At 39.2% G+C, this 23065-nt stretch overlaps 1 protein-coding gene and 1 long non-coding RNA gene across 3 annotated transcripts; one reads left to right on the plus strand and one right to left on the minus strand.

Moving 5' to 3' along the window:
• Positions 1 to 4966: 4966 nt before the first annotated feature.
• LOC122552428 lies at positions 4967 to 7033 on the minus strand. The gene is made up of 3 exons (XR_006312392.1): positions 6914 to 7033; positions 5889 to 6080; positions 4967 to 5050 (listed from the first exon to the last, which is right to left on the minus strand). It is a non-coding gene; the product is annotated as an uncharacterized LOC122552428 (long non-coding RNA).
• A 331-nt stretch (positions 7034 to 7364) lies between these two features.
• On the plus strand, positions 7365 to 19587 carry LOC122552429. Of its 2 annotated transcripts, XM_043695158.1 has the most exons (6): positions 7367 to 7577; positions 8190 to 8528; positions 8616 to 8921; positions 14639 to 14752; positions 14893 to 14930; positions 19008 to 19587. In XM_043695158.1, the coding sequence occupies exons 1-6, from the start codon at positions 7535 to 7537 to the stop codon at positions 19050 to 19052; spliced, it is 885 nt and encodes a 294-aa protein (XP_043551093.1). In that variant the 5' UTR covers positions 7367 to 7534; the 3' UTR covers positions 19053 to 19587. The 2 variants fall into 2 exon arrangements, with proteins under 2 accessions (XP_043551094.1, XP_043551093.1); XM_043695159.1 differs by lacking the exon at positions 14639 to 14752 and having other exon boundaries at positions 7365 to 7577.
• The last annotated feature ends 3478 nt before the right edge of the window (positions 19588 to 23065 follow it).

The following is a 23065-nucleotide window of genomic DNA, read 5'->3' on the forward strand; positions in this document are numbered from 1 at the left end:
ACAATCTATATTACCTTTGAATCATAAAAGCCTTTCTCTGATCCCCTCTTAGCAGTTGCTCCTCACATTAAATTTATGCCCGCTGAAGTTCAACATCTCTGCCCTGGGAAAGGATGGTGGCTCAGTGATTCGCACTGATGCCTCACAGTTCCTTGAATCCGCGTTCAGTTCTGGCCTTGGGTGACAGTCTGTGCAGACTTTGCATATTTTTCGTGTTTCTGCTAGTTTCATCTGGGTGCTCTACTTTCAGTCCAACGACGTGAAGGTTACGAATGTTGGCCATGCTAAAGTATGATTGTTTCAGTGATGTGAAGTCTAGGGGCATTAGCCATGGGAAATTCAGGGTTACAAGGAAAGGGTAAGGGGGTGGGTCTGGGTAGGATGATCTTCGAGTGTCTGTGTGGACTCGAGGTACCAAATGATCCTTTTCTAAACTCAAGGGATTCTATGGTTCTGTGAAGAGATTCTCATGAAGTCCTATGTCAGTACCTCTCAAAACGTCATATTCCTCAACGGGATACTCCTCAACCTCAACTGCTCTGAGGAAACCAAGTCCAGTCTCTCCTCATAGCTGAAACTTTTCATTCCAGCCAACATCTTGCTAAATTTCCTCTACACCCTCCCCAATTCAATCCTGTCCTTCCGATAATGTGGTGAACAGAAGTGTACACAGTATTCCATCTGTGACCTTACCAAAGTTTTATAAATTTGTAATAAGACTTATTTGCTCCTTTATTCTCTACTCATCCTCTTTGCCTTCTTCAACAAACTGTCAACAAAGCTGACACTTTCAGGGGTCCATCGACTTGTACATGTATTTTGTTCCTCAGTACTCCTCTGGGAACTACTATCCATTATGAATCCCCTCCTTTGATTTGAGCTCCCAACATGCATCATGTCACACTCGTCGATATTAAATTTCATTTGATGTTTCCCTACTCAATTTGCTAGCTGATCAATATCAGACTGAACCGGAGACCATCCTGATTATGAGAAACACATCAACTTTGGTGCCATTTTAAAATTTAGTAATTCTTTCTTTTCCATTGCCAGCTAGTTGTTAATGTTTCACAAGAATCTGTGCTGGGTCCTCTGTTGTTTGTAATAGTTATAAATGATTTGGATGAAAATGCGAGTTGTCTGAGTCGTAGGCTTGTGGGCAACAGAAAGCTTGATGGAATTGCCGACAGTGAAGAAGATTGTCAAAAGATACCACCGGACATAAAATGGTTGGCAATTTGGCACATGGAGTTTAATCCAGATGAATATCAGTTTGTGTATTTTGGGATATTAAATGCAAGAGGAAAGTATACAGTGAATGTCACAACACTTTGGTACATTGATATGATCATGGATTCTGTCTGCAAATACATAGCCCCCTGAACGTAACAACTCAGGTACATAAAGTGATAAAGAAAATGTGTAGCAAGTCATCTATCAGGACTTGAGCATAAAATTGGCTAATCATATTGCAGCTGTATAAACATTGAGTACTTCATATTTGGAGTGTTGTGTGCAATTCCAGTCGTCACATTATAGGATTTTACGGAGAGGGTGCAAAAGAGATTCATAAGAATGTTGGATAAGGATATAGTAGTGTCTCAGCTTTACAGGAGGCTGGATGAATTTGGAACATTTGCAAAAGCTTTGGAAATTGTGGCATGATCTGGTCTAATTACATGAAATTTTTGAAGGTTCAGATGAATAGTTGGAGTCGTTGCCTCAGGATTCAAATGCCAAATACTAAGGAGGATAACGTTAAGATGAAGGAGGAAAAGTTTAAAGGCGATGTTCGAGGTCAGTTTTTTTTTAACGCAGAGAGTTTTAGGTGTCTGGAGCACACCACCAGGATGTTGGTAGAAGCAGATTCGACAGCAACGTTTTAGAGTCATTTGGACAGATAGTTGAATAGGGAGGGAACGTATGTATGTGAACCATGTGCACATAGATGAGATCATTTTAGAATGGAATCATGGTCGGCACAGACATGATATGCTTAAGGGCCTGTTCCTGCACGGAACTGCTCTAATCGCTGTGTTTTATTTAGTGCTATGAGTATGCCATGTCATTTCAAAATGCGTACAAATCGAATTTATTGAACATTATTGGGTTTATATGAATTACAGCAAAATTAAATATGACTTCACTTTGTGCTAGAGAACAAAGGGAGAAAGACATCACGTAGGAAAACGTAAGGAATCCATAAACTGTGACTCTGGACACAAAAGCTTGACAGGAGATTATAACCTGCTTTAAAGTGCAACTCACCACCTATGTTCATTGACATAGTTCAGCTGAAGAATACATAAAATATAACATGACTTTGTATCAACAAGCTCGATCAAAAGAAAACATTTGTGGATAGGAGCGTTGCAAGATGAAAGTGGTATAAGGTACCCATAAACTTACTTGGTAGCAATTTTGATCTTCTATTTTGAATCAGAGAAGGCAAAATCAAGAGACAAAAATGCAACCTTCAGTAAAACAGGAGGAAAATATTAATGAGTGTATTAATATTTGGATACTTCAATTTGTCTCCTAAATACGGAGAGGAAGTGGAGTCATATCATAAAGGCACAAGAGCTCATAGAATACTACAGAATTTACGTTGTTAAAAAATTGAACGTTTTCTTTTCTTCTGTTGTTTCTCTACTTCTTTGAAGAAACAATATCTTCTTCATGCCTATCTGTACAACCTGTTTAACTTAATTAGTAACTTTATGTTAATATCATTGTAATCTTGAAAGAGTATGGCTGCTTATGCAACTTTAAATGTAGACTGAAGTTATTTTCAAACATAGAGATTTATAAGGATTGCCACAGTTCTTGAAAGTAATGAATATTTTTACCATTTTTCAAGTCTGTTTGTGTACCTGCTGGATCTGCGCATGTACAGATGAATTGGACTCGAAAGGGCTTGATATAAGTGAAGTTGAACTGTTTGTGAGCTAAAGATCAATGATAAATGTACAAAGGACCTCTACCTGACAACAGCAAAGTGATTGATTCTCATTTAGTTGAACAAGAGAGAAGCTAGCTTGCCAGATCAGCAGAGTAATAAGTAGGTTTGTGTTTATCCAAAAGCGCAATATTTCTGTTCTCTCCATTAAGCCACTTTAAAACTAAAGAAGACCAATGTTTCCTTGAATTTAAAATGTCACGGACATTTAACAAATGACGGAAATACTCTGTGCCACTTCCAAACTGGTGGAACTGTACACGAAAATGAACTTCAAGGAGAAAATATTGAACAGCAAGAACCAGCACAGCAATGAACACAGGCATAGTGTTCTGTCTGTTTCCTCTCTGTCCATGCCATGGGTGTGGTTTTCTCGATGTTTTCGTCTGTCTGCATCTCTTTCTATGAAGGCGGTAGGTAGGGTGCTGTTAAAAGGTGTTTTGACTTTTAAATTGTACAGTTTACTTAATTTTCGTTTACTAATTACCAGTTCCTCGATTTGAATCACCTGTGATAAATAGCGACTGTTATTAAGTACAAGAAAATTCGGTACATTATTTTAACCTGGGTCTGAAAATCTGTTAGTCTGGGGATTTGAATATTTCTTCTAAAATATTTCTTGCAGTGATAACTACGGGACTGGGTGTTGGGGTTGTTGTTGATTTCCGGCATGCTGTCCCAGTCAGTCATGATTATGACATAAGCCACAATGTGTGGTTTGTGTCGTGTTCCCACAATACTAGCCTGGCCTCTGTCTGTCCTGGGTGTGGCATCTTCAACGGTTTTACAATAAACTCACATTACTAATCTGCATATTAGAAACATTAACAATAATTTTACTTCTCTCAGCATTGTTTTTCAGAGTTTAACTAACGTTGGTTACATCTACTGGGATATAATTTTCCATATCAATTTTGAATCACTGGAATATTACTGATTCATCAGTCTTTCTGATGACTTTTGATTAGAATTAACTAAAATGTTAACTAACCAGTGCATTACATATTTCCAGAGTTGATAATTTAATGTACCTATAGAATCCATGCAATGGTTTTAAGCCGTCATATTTATTTGAGTAGAGAAATTATTATAAAAGTTATTATATTTATGCTTCTGATCATTGTTGCATACTATTTAATAATATCTGTAACTTTATTTTAGAGTACCTTAATGTGTAACTTTTTTTTTAAAGAAAGGACGCTGTAAGCATTTTTGGTTTTATGTTGCATTTAGGTTCAATTTTAAAAAGTTGTTGTCGTTCACTATTAGCTACAATCTAACAAATGAACATTGATAAATTGAATCTCTCATGATTAACTATTTGGCTAAATAGGAAATAACAACAATTCATCAGTTGTGCACCGTGAAATATATCCAATGTGAAAACTCCAATATTATATGTTGTTCATAAATTGATAAGGAATACGTTATAACTACGTTACAGCATCCAGTCGAGCATTTCAACATGGCGTTCACATGTAAGTTAGTGTAATTTACCAGCTTTGAAATCAGCTATATTCCTTTATTTATCAGTTATTGATATGCAACTTTAAAATACATACTTTATTTTCAATGTGTTTTAGGATGAAGTTATAATTAAAAATAAGTGGAAACTTCATTGACTACTGCAGTTTTTTGTCATATTGTTTTTTATTTATATTTTAAAAAATCAGTGGTGCATTTCTTGAAATGCCAATTTCCATTCATTTTGAGGAATACTTTTACAGGTGAATGGCTCCATTTTGACCGTTGAGCTGTGCACCACATAGACCATGAATTCTATATCTGTGAATTCCTTACCAAATGCAATTTTTAAAAACACTTTAACATTGGCTGCATTGCTATGAGAAATAATACCACAACAAAGCATAACTGCATAATTTCTAAGTGAGATGTTCTGAAGTTTTTTTTTGTATTTTGATCAATGAATGCTACTACGTTTATATACTGAAAAACAGAGTTAGTTCTTCCCATTCAATAACACTTGCTCAGATATAGCATCGTAGTTGGGGCTGATTCCGGTACTCACATATAAATAATCGAAGGGCTGAATCCCCTACACCCTATTTTGATTCCTAGATCTTGATGTCCCTATAATGGATCAAATGTAATAGCAAATTAGGAAACAAAGTCAAAAGTTACACTATTTTTCTTAATTAAAAATGCAAGTTGAAGCTGTTTTCCTTTAATTCAAGATGTCGAAAACAAAACAATCGCTTCAAAGCTATGCCTTTGATTTCTCTTCAATTGAAATTATGTACCCGTGAACAAATACTTTCACACCTAACGTTTCTTTTAAACCACAATCAAGATGTATGTAATTCACTCTTTAATTCTGAAAGTATTCCTACAAGTATTGTTTGTACTATCCAAAATGAAAAAGTGTGCACACATTTATAAGTACAATATGTGCTAACCTTTCTCAATTTGTTCTTTTTTTCTGTGCAGGGGTGTTCAAATAAGCAATATGTTAAGGACTTATGCCACATAGGGTGATTTACCAACTTTGCTGCTTTGAATATTGTTTTGCTTTTTAAGCAATGTTCTGTAACACAATCTGGATTTTTCATAGAATAGAAAATGAAGAAGGTTGCGATATTATTCTACCATTCGATTATGGTCTCCATCCTATTTTCCCATCGCCACGTAACTTTAACAAACGCCTATTAGGAGCAATTTCAAGTTCACACCATGCAGGAGGAAATAAATTCTGGGGGTCACTAAGACATTGCCTCATTCCCTTTATAAAAAATGCATTCCCCATAAACATGAAGGGACAAAGGGAAAAATGCACTAATCGTGTCTGTGTAAATTTAGAAGTCTCAGGGATGAGAGACAATTTCCTAATGATATTATTGCCAAACTCTCAGTCCATGAATGTTCTGGAGATTCGTGTTTGAATCCGTCACTGGCAAGTAGTGGAACTGACCTGAATAAATATTTAGCCAACACAATCCATTGCCACTTGTTGGATAATCCAGCTCGTTCATTGATGACGTTTTGCGAAGGGAGGTCTGCCGTACTTATCTCAGCTGGCCAGCACGTGAACACCAGACCCTTGGAAAAATGTTTGATTCTCCCCTGGGATGTAGATGCTGCCCAGACAAGTGATACCCACATCCTATAAAAACATAAAGAAACTCATACAATTCTCCTAATCTGAACATGAAACGTTCATATATTTTTGCAATCTAGTTCCTTTTGAAAGTAAGGGGTGCATCTATTAATCGGTGCATTTAAGCTTTATTTGAAACAGTAAAATCCTTCTCTTTAAAATGTGGAACATTACAACTAAATGCAAATTTGAACAGTCCAGCTCATTCATTAAAACATACATACATCAACTGAAATATTTCAATGAGCTCTCTCAAAATGAAAGCAAATATACATTGAATCAGAACTTCTTTTATTCGGTGCTCGTAGTTTTGTCGATTCAAGTTGAAAGGACAGGAACCTGTTGGAAACCATGCACTGCAAGGATGTCTGACTATTTTCTAAACATGTAGCTGAGCAGAGTTGAGCAAATCCAAGATCACTGAGCCTTAGTATGTAATTAAGGAAAAGTGTGCAAAGAGAATAGTTGTACATAAAATGATGATCAGCTCGGGTAGCATTTAGGTTTAATGCTCAACTACAGGCCAATGTTAACCATGGCGTGTAGTTAATCAAAATTAAGATTTATAATCATGGTCAACACAAAGCATCATACTATCAATGTGGCATTAAAATGGCATCACTGCCTGAATGCGATAAATTGAGCAATATGTTTTTACAGCTGAAGTTCGAACTAACTATAATTTGTGAAAACTCAAGATTTTCATGAGACAGAAAACGTTTGTACAAACACTCGGGAAATTTCACGCGCTTTTGGCCAAAGTAATGTAGAGTGGTTTTTTGTAACAACCTATAAGTATAAAATGGTGTCTCCTTGTTATGCATCACCAAAAAACTAACCTGAAAGGTATGTTGTTCCTCCTGTGCTGGCATTAGCAATGTTTTCCGGATTTTTGAGTGCCTGAAAAGGTACCTGAAACTTTAACCTTCTGCATCAGAAGCCAGATGTCCACCCACTGAGTATGAGTTGATATGCTATGAATGAAGCCAAACCATCCATGAGATTAGATTCATTAGTAGAAAGAAGTTACTAATCTTTTAACTTTTATTATACAATCTAACACAATTTTGCTCTTGCAAGTAATGGCTGCATATGTAAGAGCGAGAAAACTTCAAAATCAAAATATGACCGCATATAAGATGCACTGAAAATGCTAAAATCAGCATTATGCAACATTTTCATTTTTATGTTGGACCGGAAACCGCCTCTCAACATATTGAGAATTATATTTTTCTCTCTATCTGTTGGCCTTTGTATATACATTTGTGTGTGGACAAAGCGTGTAAACAGGAAACCAAAAGCGTTCATTTGCACTGTGTTCTAGTTTCCATGCAGCTATTTTTTAAATGCAGCAAATAATCTCCACAGCAGTGCACTTCACAAGTTGGTGTCTCCTGATCGATATTCACGAAAGCAAAGAGTTATTGTGAAACTGACAACAACAACCTCAGCATCTAAAAATGAACGTTTTCACTCGATGTGCACTGTTCCATCTTTTGCCAGGTGAGATGTTCATATTTCCATCGTAAAATTGCTGAGAATTTGGTCACATAGAATATCAAGTAGCAATATTTTACAATAACATTCTGTTGAAGAGCTAAATTATCAAAGATCAATCAAAATGGGAGAAATTATCACAACCCCTGACAAATATTGGGAAAACAAGGTCTGTCGTTCTATTGACAATGGACATTGTCCATAATCGCTGCTCCAAAACAATCAAAACTGTTTATCTTAAATTTATGGCAGAGGCGTTTGTGGTCTTATCCGTTCAGTAGATTTGTCTGCTGCGTTTCTGAGATTACAAGAGTGATTATGTTTGATATGATGTTTCATTAGATACAAACTGTCATTCTGCATTTAAATTTAATCTTTCTTTCTTTCTGTCTGTCTTCATTTCCTCCTTTTCTTCTTTCTTCATTTTTCTTCTTTCTTTCTTTCCTTCTTTCTTTCCTTCTGTTTTTTTTATTCTCTTTTTGTTTGTCTCACCATGTCGTAGAATTACACAATATGGCTCTTAAACTTCAATGATCCTTCGCTCAGTTTTAAGCCAGATATTGCTAAAGGTTTTTATTTTCTCGGTCTTTTCAACGTTGATGTTCTTTTTTTTCTCAGTTATTGTCTCTGAGACAGTCTTCCTGCAGACCCCACCAATCCAGAGTGTTTCTGTTGGAAGTACTATTAAACTGCATTGCCACACGGGTTGGTTTGCAAGTGGAGCTGTTCTGTGGTACAAACGCCATCAGCGAGAATATCTACAACTTGTTTATATTGTGAGGAAAGACTTCCCCCAAAAGCAACGATTTTCGGGTGAAATTAACAAAGATGCATCTATTTATTCTCTTGTGATTGAAGATGTTCAAAGGCATGACTCTGGTCAGTATTACTGCGCAGCTCGGAAATCCTATGGAACGGCTTTCATTTTTGGAAATGGCTCGACATTGCACATCGCGGGTAAGAATTGAAACCCATTCAGATAGCACAGCATTAACCCTAAGAATAATGATCGAATATTAATTCTCACATTCCTCCCAATCTTAGCAGGTCCCTCAAATATATTGATGTTATACCCATCACGGAATGAATTTTTTCAGATGGACGTTGTCCCATTGATTTGTTTAGTTAAAAATGTCAAATCCAAAACGCTCACCATCCATTGGAATGCTTCCACATGGAACTCTGTGGGTTCGATGGTTACTGAGGCAATAGACTCTGACGGGGCATACAGCATCATCAGCCACATAAGAGTGCCGACGGAAGCTTGGAACCATGATCCTGTCTGCAGTTGCTCAGCTGAAATCAACTCAAAAGAAATTCTCATCTCTGAATGTGTTTCACAAAAGAAAGGTAACGATTAAATGTCACTTCAATTTTTGTTGTAAGGTCGAACTATAGCTGCATTATTAGCAATACGAAATGTTATATTCCAAAAGCTGCCTTGTTTAATTATCTTACAACTTGTAACTTTCATTCACAAATACTTCTGATGTTTAGCTTTCTATATCATTGACATTTGTTTGCGCTTGACATTCTTCTGTAGTGGAGGATATGAATTAATTTGAAATTTTGCCGACTGAGGTTGGGAAATGCAATTTTCATTTTGTGACTTTAGTCTTACTGCCTTTGAATAGTATCTGTATTTCATGGCATTTGCAAAACATTTGAAAATACTATTTAGGTCAGTAGAGAACAAAGAACAAAGAAAATTACAGTGCAGGAACAGTCCCTTCAGTCCTCTAGATCCTCTGTCTCAACTTGTCGCCTGTTTTCTAAGAATCTATATCCCTCTGCTCTCTGCCCAATGATTTATAGCAGCACGGGCCTGGGCTCAATTCCAGCTTTGGTGATTGCCTGCGTGGAATTTGAATATTCTCCCCGTGTCTGTATGGGTTTCCTCCAGGTGCTCTGGTTTCCTCCCACAATCCGAAGATGTGCTGGTTAGGTGAATTAGTTATGATAAATTGTCCATAATGTTCAGTGATGTGTAAATTGGGGAAATTGGTCAGGGGCAAATATAAGGTAGGGAATGGGCCTGGTGGGTTACTCTTTGGAGCGTTAGTGTGCACTTGTGGTCCTGAAAGGACTGTTTCCACACTGTACTGATTCTGACATATTTTAAATGACTCGAATATGCCTGCCTCTACCACCTCCGCTGGAAATACGTTGTCTCCATCACCCTCTGCATAAACAACTTCCTATGCATTACTCCCTGAAACATTTCTCCTCTCACCTTGAACTCGTGATCCCCATTACTTTTGACCATACTTTTAGAAGAAGCGTCTTGCTATCCACCCTGTCTACACCTCTCAAGATTTTGTAGACCTCAATCAAGCCACCTTCAACCTCCTTATTTCTAGTGAAAGAAATCCTGATCTTCTCTTCGCAACCAGTGCCCTCCATACCAGGCAACATGCTTGAAACTCCTCTGCACCCTCCCCAAAGCATCCACATCCTTTTGACAATGTGGTGAACAGAATTTATGCAGTATTCCAAATGTGGCCGAACTAAGTCTTATACAACTGTAACATGAGCTGCCAACTCTTGTATTCAATACACCGATTGATGAAGAAAAGCATGCCTATTGCCTTCTTGACCACTATTACGACTTGCATTGCCACCTTCAGGATACAATGGACCTGAACACCCAAATCTATCTGTGCATCAATTTTTCCCAGTACCTTTCCATTTAACATGTAGTTCGCTCTTGAATTTGACTTTCCAAAATGCATCACTTCGTATTTGCCCAAAGTGAACACCATCTGCCATTTCTCTGCCAAACTCTCCACTCTATCTCTATTCTGCTGTATCTCTGACAGTCGCCTTCACTATGTACTACTTCACCAACTTTAATGTCATCTGCTCACTTGCTAATGAGAACACCTATACCTTCCTCCAGATCACTTTTGTATATCACAAACAACAGTGATCCCAGGATAGATCACTGTGGAAAAGCATTGGTCACAGTTCTCCATTTTGAGAAACTCCTTTCCACTAATACTCTCTGTCTCCTGTTGCCCATCGAGCTAGTACACCCTGGACCCCATGCGACTTCACTTTCTTCATCAGCCTACCATGGGAAACCTGAACAAATACCTTACTTCACTTCATGTATAGGACATCCAAAGGCCTTCCGTCATCAATCAATTTTGTTACTTCCTCAAACAGTTCTACTAAGTTGGCAAGATTTGACATTCCTTGAACAAAACCATGTAGCCTATCACTGAGAAGCAAGTTTTCTTCCAAATGGGAATAAATCCTATCCCTCAGTATCTTCTCCAGCAACTTCCTTACCACTGACGTCAGGATCACTGGCCTATAATTACCTGGGCTATCCCTGCTACTCTTCCAAAACAAGAGGACAAAATTAGTAATTGTCTAGTCTTCTGGTACAATACCTGTTCTAGGATGCTGCAAGGATATCTGTTAAGGCCCCGGATACTTCCTCTCTCGATTCCCTCAGTAACCTGCAATAGGTCCCATCCAGACCTGGAGACTTGTCCACTATAATACCTTTTAGAAAACCTAACACCTCCTACCTCCTTATGCTGACTTGACCTAGATTAATCAAGCATCTATCCTTAACCTCAACATCTGTAAAGACCCTCTCGTCGGTGAATATCAATGCAAAGTCCTCGTTAGAATATGACCCATTTTCTCTGACTCCACACATAACTTTCCTCCTTTATCCTTGAATGTGCCAACCCTTTGTCTAGTTACCCTCTTGCTCCTCATATATGAATAAAAGGCTTTGGGATTTTCCTTAACCCAGTTGCTAACGATATTTCATGACACCTTTGAGTCCTCTTTATACCTCATAGTTAAATGTAGGATTTCCCGTATGCCGCCCAAACCGACTAGGTGCAATTATTTAGCTCAGTAGGTAAATGTAGGTTTTCCCGTATCCCTCTCAAATGCAATATGTATATTTTCATATCGTTTCCCCTGAATTTTCACAAGGGATTATTATACAAGTATTCCTTCAGCCACAATCTCTTTAGATACATCACATTCCTTATTTTCATCGTTATCGTGATTTGTATATGTATAGCTCCAGCTATGCACAAAATGGTTCACCCCAAATCTCAAATGATGTATTGGTAAATCCATTATCATTGTCGCTATTAGGTTATTTTTGCATTAGCATTGGGAAATTCTTATCTAATTTTATTTGATTAAAGCATGAAGATCTCTGTCAAAACAACACTTTTCAAATGCAAGAAGTTCATGTTTTCCCAATCTTTTATGACTGATAAAACCATAAATTCTAGGGTCATTCTCGAAAATTGTTATTTTACCTTCCACAGAATGCATCAAACATTTGCTAAACCAAGTACAGAAATATCCATGTTACTCCACGTTTTGACACATCAATGTTAATTTGGCGGACTCCACTTCTTGAAATGCGATGCTATCCATCATATGATTACCTTTCTTCTTTGACTTTATTTGACAATAATGCCCACATTAATGCAATCATTTGTTAACATATATAGGCAAATAAGCTTTATTGTACTCACTTAGATGATGTATTTCGAGGTAGAATGCAAACTTTTTAATATATCCAAACCAAAATTAAACGAGGAATGAGGAAAAACAAACAAACATGATGAAGTAACCATTATAAGCATTCAGTGATTACTGCCAAGTGGTTTACAATTCTAAATTGGAACAAAGAACCATCCAGGGCATAAGCAAGTCCTTCGGCCCTCTAAACCTGTGCCAACACATTTTGCCCTCCAATGCAAAAACTGTCTTCACTTCCACAATCTGTATCCCTCTATTCCCCTCTTATACATGAATTCATCTAGGTACTTCGTGTATGCTGGTATTGTGTCTGCTTACACCACCTCCTCTGGCAGCGTGTTACAGACACTTGCCACCCTTTCTGTGAAAGACATGCCTCGGCAAACTCCTTTAAACTTCACCCACATCCCCTGACCTTGAATCTGTGTTACCTAGTAATTACCATCGACACTCTTGGGACAGCCCTTGCACTTGACATCTCATCAGTGCCATTCGCAACCTTTTAAACTTTTGTCAGTTCGCCCTTCAACCTACTGTGTTCCACTGAAAACAAATCCAGTCTATCTAACCCTTCTTCATAGCTAAAATACCCCATCCCAGGCAACATGCTGGTAAATATTTGCTGTAGCCCTTCCAAAGCATCTGCATTCTTCTGGTTGTGTGGCGACCAGAGCTCTATGCTATATTCCAAGCGTGGCTTCATAAAGTTTTTATAATATTGCAACATAACTTGCCCAACCTGATACTTAGTACACGTTCCAATAAAGGCAAGCATAGACCTTTCTTACTACTTTATCTACCTGTGCTGCCACCTTCAATGATTTGTGAATCTCCACGCCTAGTTCCCTCAGCATGTCAATACTTTAAGGGTACTGCCATTCCGTGTATAATTTCCACCTGTACATGACCTTCCAAAATGCATCAACTCATATTTGTAACAATTAAACTCCATCTGCTATTTTTGTCCATGCCTCCAACTGTTCTATAGCCTGCTCTATCCTCTGACAATCCTCCCCACTATCCACAATTTCAGACGTGTTTGTATCGTTCACAAACTAATTAATTATACCAGCCACGTTTTCGTCCAAATCATCTATGTACATCACGAACAGCAGAGGTCCCAGCGCTGAAACCTGTGGAACAGCACGAGTCACAGACTTCCATTCCGAAAAACGTCCTTCCACAGCTACACTCTGTCTTCTAATACGATGTCAGTTCTGCAGCATCTTGCCAGCCCACCCCGATAACATGCGACTCTACCTTATGCACCAATCTGTCATGAGGGATCTTGTTGAAGGCTTCACTGAAGTCCATGCAGACAACATCAACCAGTGTTCTCTCATCATCCATCTTTGTCACCTGCTCAAAAAGCTCGATCAACTTAGCAAGGCCCGCCTTCCCCCGCACAAAACATTGCTGTCTATTGCTAATAAGTTGATTGCCTTCTAAATGCATATAGATCGTGCTCATGAGAACCTTTTGCAATAATTTGTCTATCAGCTACTTGAGGCTCACAGGCCTATAATTTCCTGGTAGCTGTGAGAATTATTAATTGCGGAGGTGCAGCTTCTTAACGATAACGAGCACCAAGTTGTGAAACTGAAGCCATCTTCAATGGTATGAATGTAGAACAGTACAGCGCTATAATAAGCCCTTTGATCCAATATATATGTGTAAACATGATACCTTTCTAACCTAATCTCATCTACCTGTATATTGCCCATATCCCTCCATTCCCAGCTTAATCATGTGTCTGTCTACTTTTCTCTTAAGCTTTGGTGTTGTCTGCTTATACCACCTCCCCTGACAAAGCATTCCAGGCACTCACCATCGTCTCTGTCAAACCAAAATTCTTTGCCCATCTCGTTCATCTCCTTTAAACTTTACCTTATTGACGAGTAAAACAAATGCATAGTTAACATTTTTAAGTCAGTGATATCTGTTTGAAGTTCCAACTTGCAATGATATCTTGTAGCACATGTCAATGTATACAAACAATAGGGTATATTCTGAAAAGGACACGAAGGATTATCTCTGAGAAGTAAAATGTGAGGCCGAAAGTATAGAACTATAAGTGCACATTTTTGCGTTTCGAGAAATGTTGACCGTTATCCACTCCAGGAGGCAAAGTGGAATTTGGATTTGACACAAATAATGCTTGTAACTGAGGATAAAATCCGAGCAGGGAATAAAATTAGGATCTGTGTGGCAAGGAATCAGCAACACATGGAGAATATTACAAATTCATTCTCTGCTGTACACTTCAACGATTTCAGTGTTTTTTTATCTTACTACGTTTGCATAATTTAGTTGTCTCTGACACACACACCACACACACACACACACACACACAGTCTCACAGTCTCACAGTCTATCTCACAGTCACTTTCCAGCATTCTACTTGTTTATTCCTTTTCCAGCAGGCTACGAAATTACTCCCCATCGCCAGCTACGTTTCGGTGTGTCTCCATCTGTTTTCTACAACTGCGTATTGGTGCAGATTATATACTTTTAAGAGCTCTTGATTTTTTTTTCTTCAGAGGCTCCGCATAGCATTTGCCTTTTAAATCTTTATGGGAGTGCATTAGCGATTATTTTCCTCCTTGCTATATTGACTATTATCACGGGATGGAGATACAGGAATCGCCATTCAGGTATGGAATATTTTTTGGTGCTGTGAATGTATTCTGCTCTATATCCTTGTCTTTGTGTTATTGTGCTATAAAATTCTTGCACATAAATTAACCTGATAGAAGTCATATTTTATGGACTATTACGTTTCTCTTTATATCAGGAAACTGGAAAACTGCTGTGCTGAGACAAACACAAGAGGTAAGGGCTTCAAGTTCTTCTTTCTAATGACCTTAATTTTGTTTATTATTCATTCACTGGAAAAGGGAGTCGTTGGCTAGCCCAATATTTATTATCCAGAGGCCAGTTAAAAGCCACGCACATTGTTGTAAGTCTGGAGTCACATATAAACCAGATCAGGTAAGGATGGATGTTTTCAATTCTAAAGGGCGTTATATTTTGATTTGATTCGATTTAGTACTGTCACTTGTACCGAGATAAAGTGAAAAATATTCTTTTAAACACTCTCAAGACAAATCATACTTTTCAGAAGTATATTAAGATAACAGAACAGAATTCAGAATATAATATTTCAGCTACAGAGAAGGTGCAGAGACAGATCGATTCTAATATATGCGACGTCTGTTCATAAGTCTGATAATAGAGAAGAAGAGGCTGTTCTTAAGTCGGTTGGTAACTGTTAAAACGTTTTTGCATTTCTGTCCATGTGAAAAAGCGCAAGAGTAAAATGGTGGGGGTGGGGGTTCTTTGATTTTGTTGGCTCCTTTACCGAGGCAACGGGGACTACATATGAGGTCAATGGAAGGAAGACTGTTTTTCATAATGAACTCGCTCCGTTCACAATTCTATGTCACTCTTTGTGTTCTTGGATAAAGCAACTGACATGCCAAGCATCGTAACAGAATGTTCTCCATGGTGCATTTAGAATGTTCTCCATGGTACATTTACAAAAGTGGGTAAAGGTCATTGCGGACATGCCGAGTATCCTTAGCCTTGTGAGGAAATACAGGCATTTGGTGAGCTTTCTTGACTGTAGAGATGTAACAAGACTGCTGGTGAGAGTTATTCACAGTAACTAGAATCTCTCGAACACCTCCATCTGAGCAACATTGAGACGGACAGTGGCGTGTTTCCCACTTCTTGAAGTGAACCAAGGGGTTATTTGTCCAACAATTGGGTTGGATACATTGTCATCATTTCAGAGTTTTATTGAATTCACATCCCACAATCTGACATGGGGGTGGGGTTGGAATTTGAACTCAGTCAGGACATTACATTTGTTTCCAGAGTAATAGTCGAGTGACAATACCATCATGCCATCACCTCACTCAAACTGGTGAGATGTCTTTTATTTGGCTTTATCAATTAATGTTTAATGTCTAAGGCTCCAGAAATCTAGAGGCATATTAAAAGTTAACACTGGAAAGCAGCCTTTTTTTTTTTGCTATTTTTTCCAATTTCTTCAAGCGTTGTGAGAATCTCTTGCTTAGTCACCATATAGAATATAATAGAATGAAACCGAAATGTATTTTCACGTGTATTTTTATATGAAAATATGGTGAAAATGCTTATAAGTCTCCCCAACATGGTATTTATGTCACTGACAGAAGTCATACAAAATAAGAAAAGCGTAAAATTATGCCAAAGTTCATCACAGTTTAGTTAACGGCTCTTAGGCTGGGGAGAAGCCAATTAAGGAACAATGGAATCTGAAGTCGCAAGCGTGAGGAGACTAAAATTCCAGCACATGATCACCATGCTGGGCCACTGAAATACTGGGCTGGAAGCCTCCACCAAAGGAGACTGCCAGGCCAGCCCTTCACTGCAAATCCTGGACGAGACCGCCACTCCTGGACGAGACTGCCTGTCATGCTGTTGGAATATCTGGACGCCAAAGACAAAGACCACCTCCACAGAGGGACGAGACGTCCACGCCAGGACATCCTGTTCCTTGGATACTGCCTGACCTGCTGTGCTTTTCCATCAACACATTTTCAGCTCATTTTTTTTTTATCGTCTTGCACTCTTAGCCATTTTAGAGGAACCGGTTCTTTATGGTTCAGGAGCCTATGACATGGAATGCTTTGATAGTGTCCAGCTCTTCGTATATTGTTAGAATTTTGGCATTTAAAAATTTGTGCCTCGTGAATCGTGCACAGGCTTTTCTGAGAAGGTCGAGTAAAACTCAATGCACGATTCCAGGTTTTGGATTTGATCTTTTAGCCACAGTAAATATATGACAAGTGCAGCCTATTTTCTTGTTATTGATAAATCCCCAGAATGGTGATAGTGGGTGTTCAGTGATGGTAATGGTATGAATCTCAAGACTGTATTTTTCCTTCTGGAGATGATAAATGCCAGACAGTTGTAGCATGAATGTTACTTGTCAATTTTATCAAGGACTTGTTGCGCTTGGTCATGGACAATTTCAGTGTTTTAGGAGTCGCAAATTTGCTGAATCTTGTTATGTCATGAGCAAATATTCCAACTTCTAACTTCATAATGGTCACAAAGTCATGAAGAAGTAGCTGAAGACGGTGGGCCAAGGATACTGCACTGTAATGCTCAGTCAGAAATGTTCGAGTGGCATGGTGACTCAGTGATTAGCAGAGCTGCCTCACTGTACCAGGTACTAGGGTTAGACTTTCACTTGTCCGCTCCACCCTCCACTCTGACCTATCACCATCACCCCCACCCCCCTGCATCTACCTATCACCTTCCAAGGTACATTCAACCCAGCCTCACATCCCCCACTTATTTCTCAGCCCTCTTGCCTACCCGCTCACATTCCTGATGAAGGGATGATGTGCAAAACCTGACTCTCCAGCTCCTCAGCTGATGCCCGATCTGCTGTTCTTTTCTACTCTTTCGACTCTTTCCTCCCATAGTGCAAAGATGCGCAATTTAGTTTCATTGGCCGTGATAAGTTACCCATAGTTAAGGAACGTATGGATTACATGACTTAGCCATGAGAAAAGCACAGTTTGGATGCTATTCTCTTTGGAGGGTTGGTAGGGACACATGAGTGAAATGTAGGGAGTTTATGTTCTGGAGCTAAGGTAACTGATAAATACGATTAAACCACATGTAGTCCAGGATAACTTGTAAATTGATGCAAAAGAAGGGCCACAGGTTGTAGGTGTGGCTGAAGGGCCGTGACAGTTGTGTGTCATATCAATCAGTTTGTCTGTCTTCTTGTTTGTTATGTATACATAAACGATGTAAATGAGAATCTGAATGGGGTTCAGAGAATGAAAGTTAACTTTGTGGAAGACACAAAGATTGGTCAGGTGGTTGACAGTGAGGAGGAATCAGTTAGGTTACAGGAGGATGTAAGCAAGCGTAAATCATTGCAGCTGGAATATAACTCTGATGAATGTGAGGTGATATACTTTGGTAGGAGTAACAGAACAAGGGAGTACTGAGTCATGCTGAAATCAGAGAAGAAAGGTCTTGCGATGCTTCTCCACAGATCCTTGAAGCTGGCACAACAGGCTAATAAGTAAGTTTTGAAATTGTGCAGACTCTTGCCCTTATCAGTCATGACATAGATTGAGAGATCGGGGATATTTTTGAAGGTGTACAAAACTTTGGTTAGAGCCCAGCTTGGACATTGTGTGCAGTTCTTTTTAATAGGAAGGATGTGATTGCAGTGGAAAATGTGCAGTTGGGAAGCCCCAAGATGTTCCCACGTCTTGAACATTTAGCTATGACTAGGCAATGAATAGACTTGTTTTCTGTTTTGCAACAGATGACTTGAGGGGAAACCTGGTAGTGGTATACCTGATTATGAGGTGCATAGATAGGATGGATAGAAGTCAGACTTTCTCCTGAGTTGGAGAGTCAATATCAAAAGGGTGCACTTTCCATGAAAGACAGGAGATATATAAGGAATTTTGGATGGGGGTGCAACACCCAGAGAGCATTATGGGGGGGGGGGGGGGTGTAGGGAATGTTGAGGCAGGTAAACGTTAAAGTTTTAAAAGTACTTGAACTCATTACATCCAAGGTTATCAGCCAGGTGGGAGTAAATAAGAACTTGTATAGTTTTTATGATACAAATTTGATGGGTTATAAAGGCCTTCCCTGTACTGTATGCCTTTAGGATTCTGTGAACAAAATGACGCACGTTTGGCAGTGGAAATCTAAAAATAATTCACCTTCGTTTTTATAATGTTGCCTTTTCATTTGAAACAGTTGCATATATGCAGATTAAAGAATCAGTTGTTATCTAATTGAATAGATGTTCGGAACATTAAATGAACGAATACAACCTATATATTTCCACAAGCACAATGATCTTTTTTCCTTCCTCAGACTGTCTATGCTGATTTGGCTTTTACAGCGGATCCGACATTCTAATGGAAAAAAAGAAGGAAGTATTTGTATGCATATTTAAATGAAAAAAGACTTTTACTAAACCCATGCCAAAATTCATGTATTTGTTCCATAGCCCTGTATCATACTTTTATTCAACATGTCGTCCAATTAATTTTTATGTGTGATTTTATTTTCTGTCACGATAAGCGTGTCAAGAATTGAGCTCCAAGTCTTTACCACGATCACATGATATGCTTTACTTTTGCACCGTCCAAAGCATTCTATCTATTCCGAAGTTTGTGCTTACTGTCTCGACCCTTCTGGCATTTTAAATACTTTGATCAAACTGAGAACATCACAACACAGTATAATGGCATGCATGCCAATTAGCTAGCTACTCACCTTCGATTCTCTCAAGGCGTACAAGCACATAAAATGTTTCTTCATGCAATAACTATTTTCGTCTTCCTACCTGCAAATACGGAAGGTTCCTCTGCTCCACACCAAGGCCAATCGACTTCATTTTTTTGTAAAAGCTCATCTGACCTTGAATCCACTTCCTTTCTTCATACCAATGACATTTGAACCTATTGCTAATCAGTGTGCCTTCTAAATCAACCTCATATATATTCAATGATCCAAACTCAAGTTATTTTTATGATAACGAGTGCGAGGCATAAACATCAAGTTGCAGCATATAGGTAATAGTCGTAGGTAATATGATTTTTTGTTTTTTTATTTCTAACCCTTGCTTAATATTGAAGTGCCATCTGGCGTTTTAATCACTATTGACCTGGCAGATTGCTTTCAATCATCCATTGTAATCCACATAGACATCAGTTCATACCATTCTTCAATTCTCTTGAGCACACTCTGTTTCACTTCCTGGAATGCAAACTATCCGGGGAAGAATGCCTCATCTTCTGCCATGGGACCCTTCAACCACATGACATCAATATCACCTTCACTTGTTTCCAAATCTCCCCTCTTGCACCTCATCGCAGATCCAAACCTCCAACTCTGGACTGTGCTCTTGACCTGTCCTACCTGTCGATCTTTCTCCCCCCCAACCGGTTCATCCCGACTGACCTCCACCTATATCCATCTATCACCTTCCCAACTAACGTATCCCATCCACACTCCAAGCAACCCCTCCCCCATTTATCCCTTATCACCCTTCCACCTCCATATTTCTGATGAAGGGGTATTGCCCGAAACGCCGATTCTGCAGCTCCCCGGATGCTGCCTGACTTGCTCTGCTTTTCCAGTGCCACCCTTTTCGTCTCTGACACTCAATCATCTGCAGTCCACACTTTCTCCTAATTTCTGGGTTCATGTAAACTTTTCAGTTTCTATCTTTCAGACACTCTGTAACTTCCACTCTATATTATGACTCAAATTACCAATGTCAGGGATCATTCCCATTCCACCCAGAATAGGCATTCTTATTCCTTTTTATTTGAACCTAGATAAGTAATGCATATTTCTAATAGCAGGTAATGGAGCCTTAGGCCTGAGGACCCAAATGCTTCTAAGGCTGATGAGATTTAGTTTGCAATGTGTTATGGGCTAGGCCAGACCTTTCAAGACATTCTTGAGAAGACAACCCAGATCTTAGCTTTGCAATTTGCTTCGGTAAGTGTACAGTGGAAGTTACCCAGTGTACGCTAGCTAGGTTGACTACCAGGGTTTGAAACTGACAAAAGATGTATGCACAAAACTACACAATGAAACAAAAAGAACAGAATGAAGAGCTCTTACAGAACTCAGTCGATCCAAACGAGACTTAATTATGCTGTTCCAAATATGCACAACAGTCCCAAAAAGCAAACCCCCTTAAAGCACTTTTTTAGGTTATCAAATGTTTTTTCCTTGCTATCCACAGAAACCTCTTCCGCCTTTTTAACTAGTTGATGAGTGAAGCAGCCACATGGCTAAAGGTTGGCACAAACCTTTGGTAAAATTCACTCAACCCCAGAAACTGTAGGGTTTTTTTTTTGTTTACGGTGTGGGAAATTCCCCAATTACTTTCGCTTTCACATCCCATGGGACCATTCGTCTTTGTCCAGGAATGGCCCAGAAATTCACTTTTAACTAGGTTTACCATCAAGTCTGCCTTTTGCACTCGATCAAACAAGTCTGATAAATGCTGTGAATGCTTCTTCCATGAGTGACTAAAATCACCAAGTCATCAATATACACCACACAGTTGGTTAATCCGGCAAATACCTTATTAGTCAGTCTCTGAAATGTGGGAGGAGCATTTTTCATACGAAATAGGATGGCTTTGAACTGATATAGTCCATTTGGCGTTACGAAAGCCGAAATTGCCTTTGCTCTCTCTGGCAGCGATACTTGCCAGTAGCGTCTGAACAAGTCCAATTTAGAAATATAAGCTGTTTGTCCCACTTTTTTAAACACAGCCCTCCAACTGTAGAATTGGATATGCATCAGTCTTTGCAACAGTGTTTACTTTGTGATCGTCCACACAGAACTGTTGGGTACCATGTGGCTTTGGCACCATGACTGTGGGTGAGCTCCAGTCACTAACTCATTTCGATTGTGTCGTCTTAGAGCACGTGCTCTATCTCCTTCAGAACATGTGCCAGCTTTAGAGAGTTATGCCTGTAAGGATGTCGCTTAATCGGAACAGCATCTCCGATATCTACATCATGCACAGTTGGGTTACAATTTCTCCGTTTATTTCCGTATATCTTCCCATGTAATAGTAATAACTGTTTCAGGTCATTTCGATTTTCTTGTGGAAGGTAACTCAATAATGTATCCCAATTTTTGACAACTATCTCATTGTCCAATTTGACTTGAGGAATGTCCAATTCAGAATCTGAACTTGGTTCTTCCTTCTGTGTTGTAATCATGAACACCTTCGACTCTTGCTTTCCTTCCCTATCAAAATCTCTTTTGAGCATATTCACTTGACATACTCTGTGAGATTTCTTCCTATCTGGAGTAATGATCAACTAGTTTACCTCACTCAATTCCAGAAAATGTTTGGCGACTGAAAGAGCCATTGATATCCCAGGTTTTAGAACATAGAACATAGAAAAATACAGCGCAGTACAGGCCCTTTGGCCCTCGATGTTACACCGATCCAAGCCCACCTAACCTACACTAGCCCACTATCCTCCATATGCCTATCCAATGCCCGTTTAAATGCCAATAAAGAGGGAGAGTCCACCATTGCTACTGGCAGGGCATTCCATGAACTCACAACTCGCTGAGTAAAGAATCCACCCCTAACGTCTGTCCTATACCTACCACCCCTTAATTTAAAGCTATGCCTCCTCGTAATAGCTGACTCCATACGTGGAAAAAGGTTCTCATGGTCAACCCTATCTAAACCCCTAACCATCTTGTACACCTCTATCAAGTCACCCCTAAACCTTCTTTTCTCCAATGAAAACAGCCCCAAGTGCCTCAGCCTTTCCTCATACGATCTTCCTACCATGTCAGGCAATATCCTTAAGGAATTCAATAAGGTTTGTGAGGCACTACCTGCCCTTCTCTGCACCCGTTCCAGTGCCTCCACATCCTTCCTATAGTATGGCGACTAAAACTGCATACAATACTCCAGATGCGGCCGCACCAGAGTCTTATACAACTGCAACATGACCTCAGGGCTCCGGAACTCAATTCCTCTACCAATAAAAGACAGTACGCCATATGCCTCCTTCACCACACTATTTACCTGGGTGGCAACTTTCAGAGATCTGTGTACATGGACACCAAGATCCCTCTGCTCATCCACACTACCAAGTATCCGACCATTAGCCCAGTACCCCATCTTTTTGTTACTCTTACCAAAGTGAATCACCTCACACTTAGCTACATTGAATTCCATTTGCCACCTTTCTGCCCAGCTCTGCAGCTTCTCTATATCCTGCTGTAACCTGCCACATCCTCCCTCACTGTCAACAACTCCTCCGACTTTCGTATCATCCGCAAACTTGCTCACCCAACCTTCTAACCCCTCTTCCAGGTCATTTATAAAAATGACAAACAGCAATGGTCCCAAAACAGATCCGTGCGGAACA

Source organism: Chiloscyllium plagiosum, chromosome 8 (assembly GCF_004010195.1).
Source record: "Chiloscyllium plagiosum isolate BGI_BamShark_2017 chromosome 8, ASM401019v2, whole genome shotgun sequence".
Taxonomy (NCBI): Eukaryota; Metazoa; Chordata; class Chondrichthyes; order Orectolobiformes; family Hemiscylliidae; genus Chiloscyllium; species Chiloscyllium plagiosum.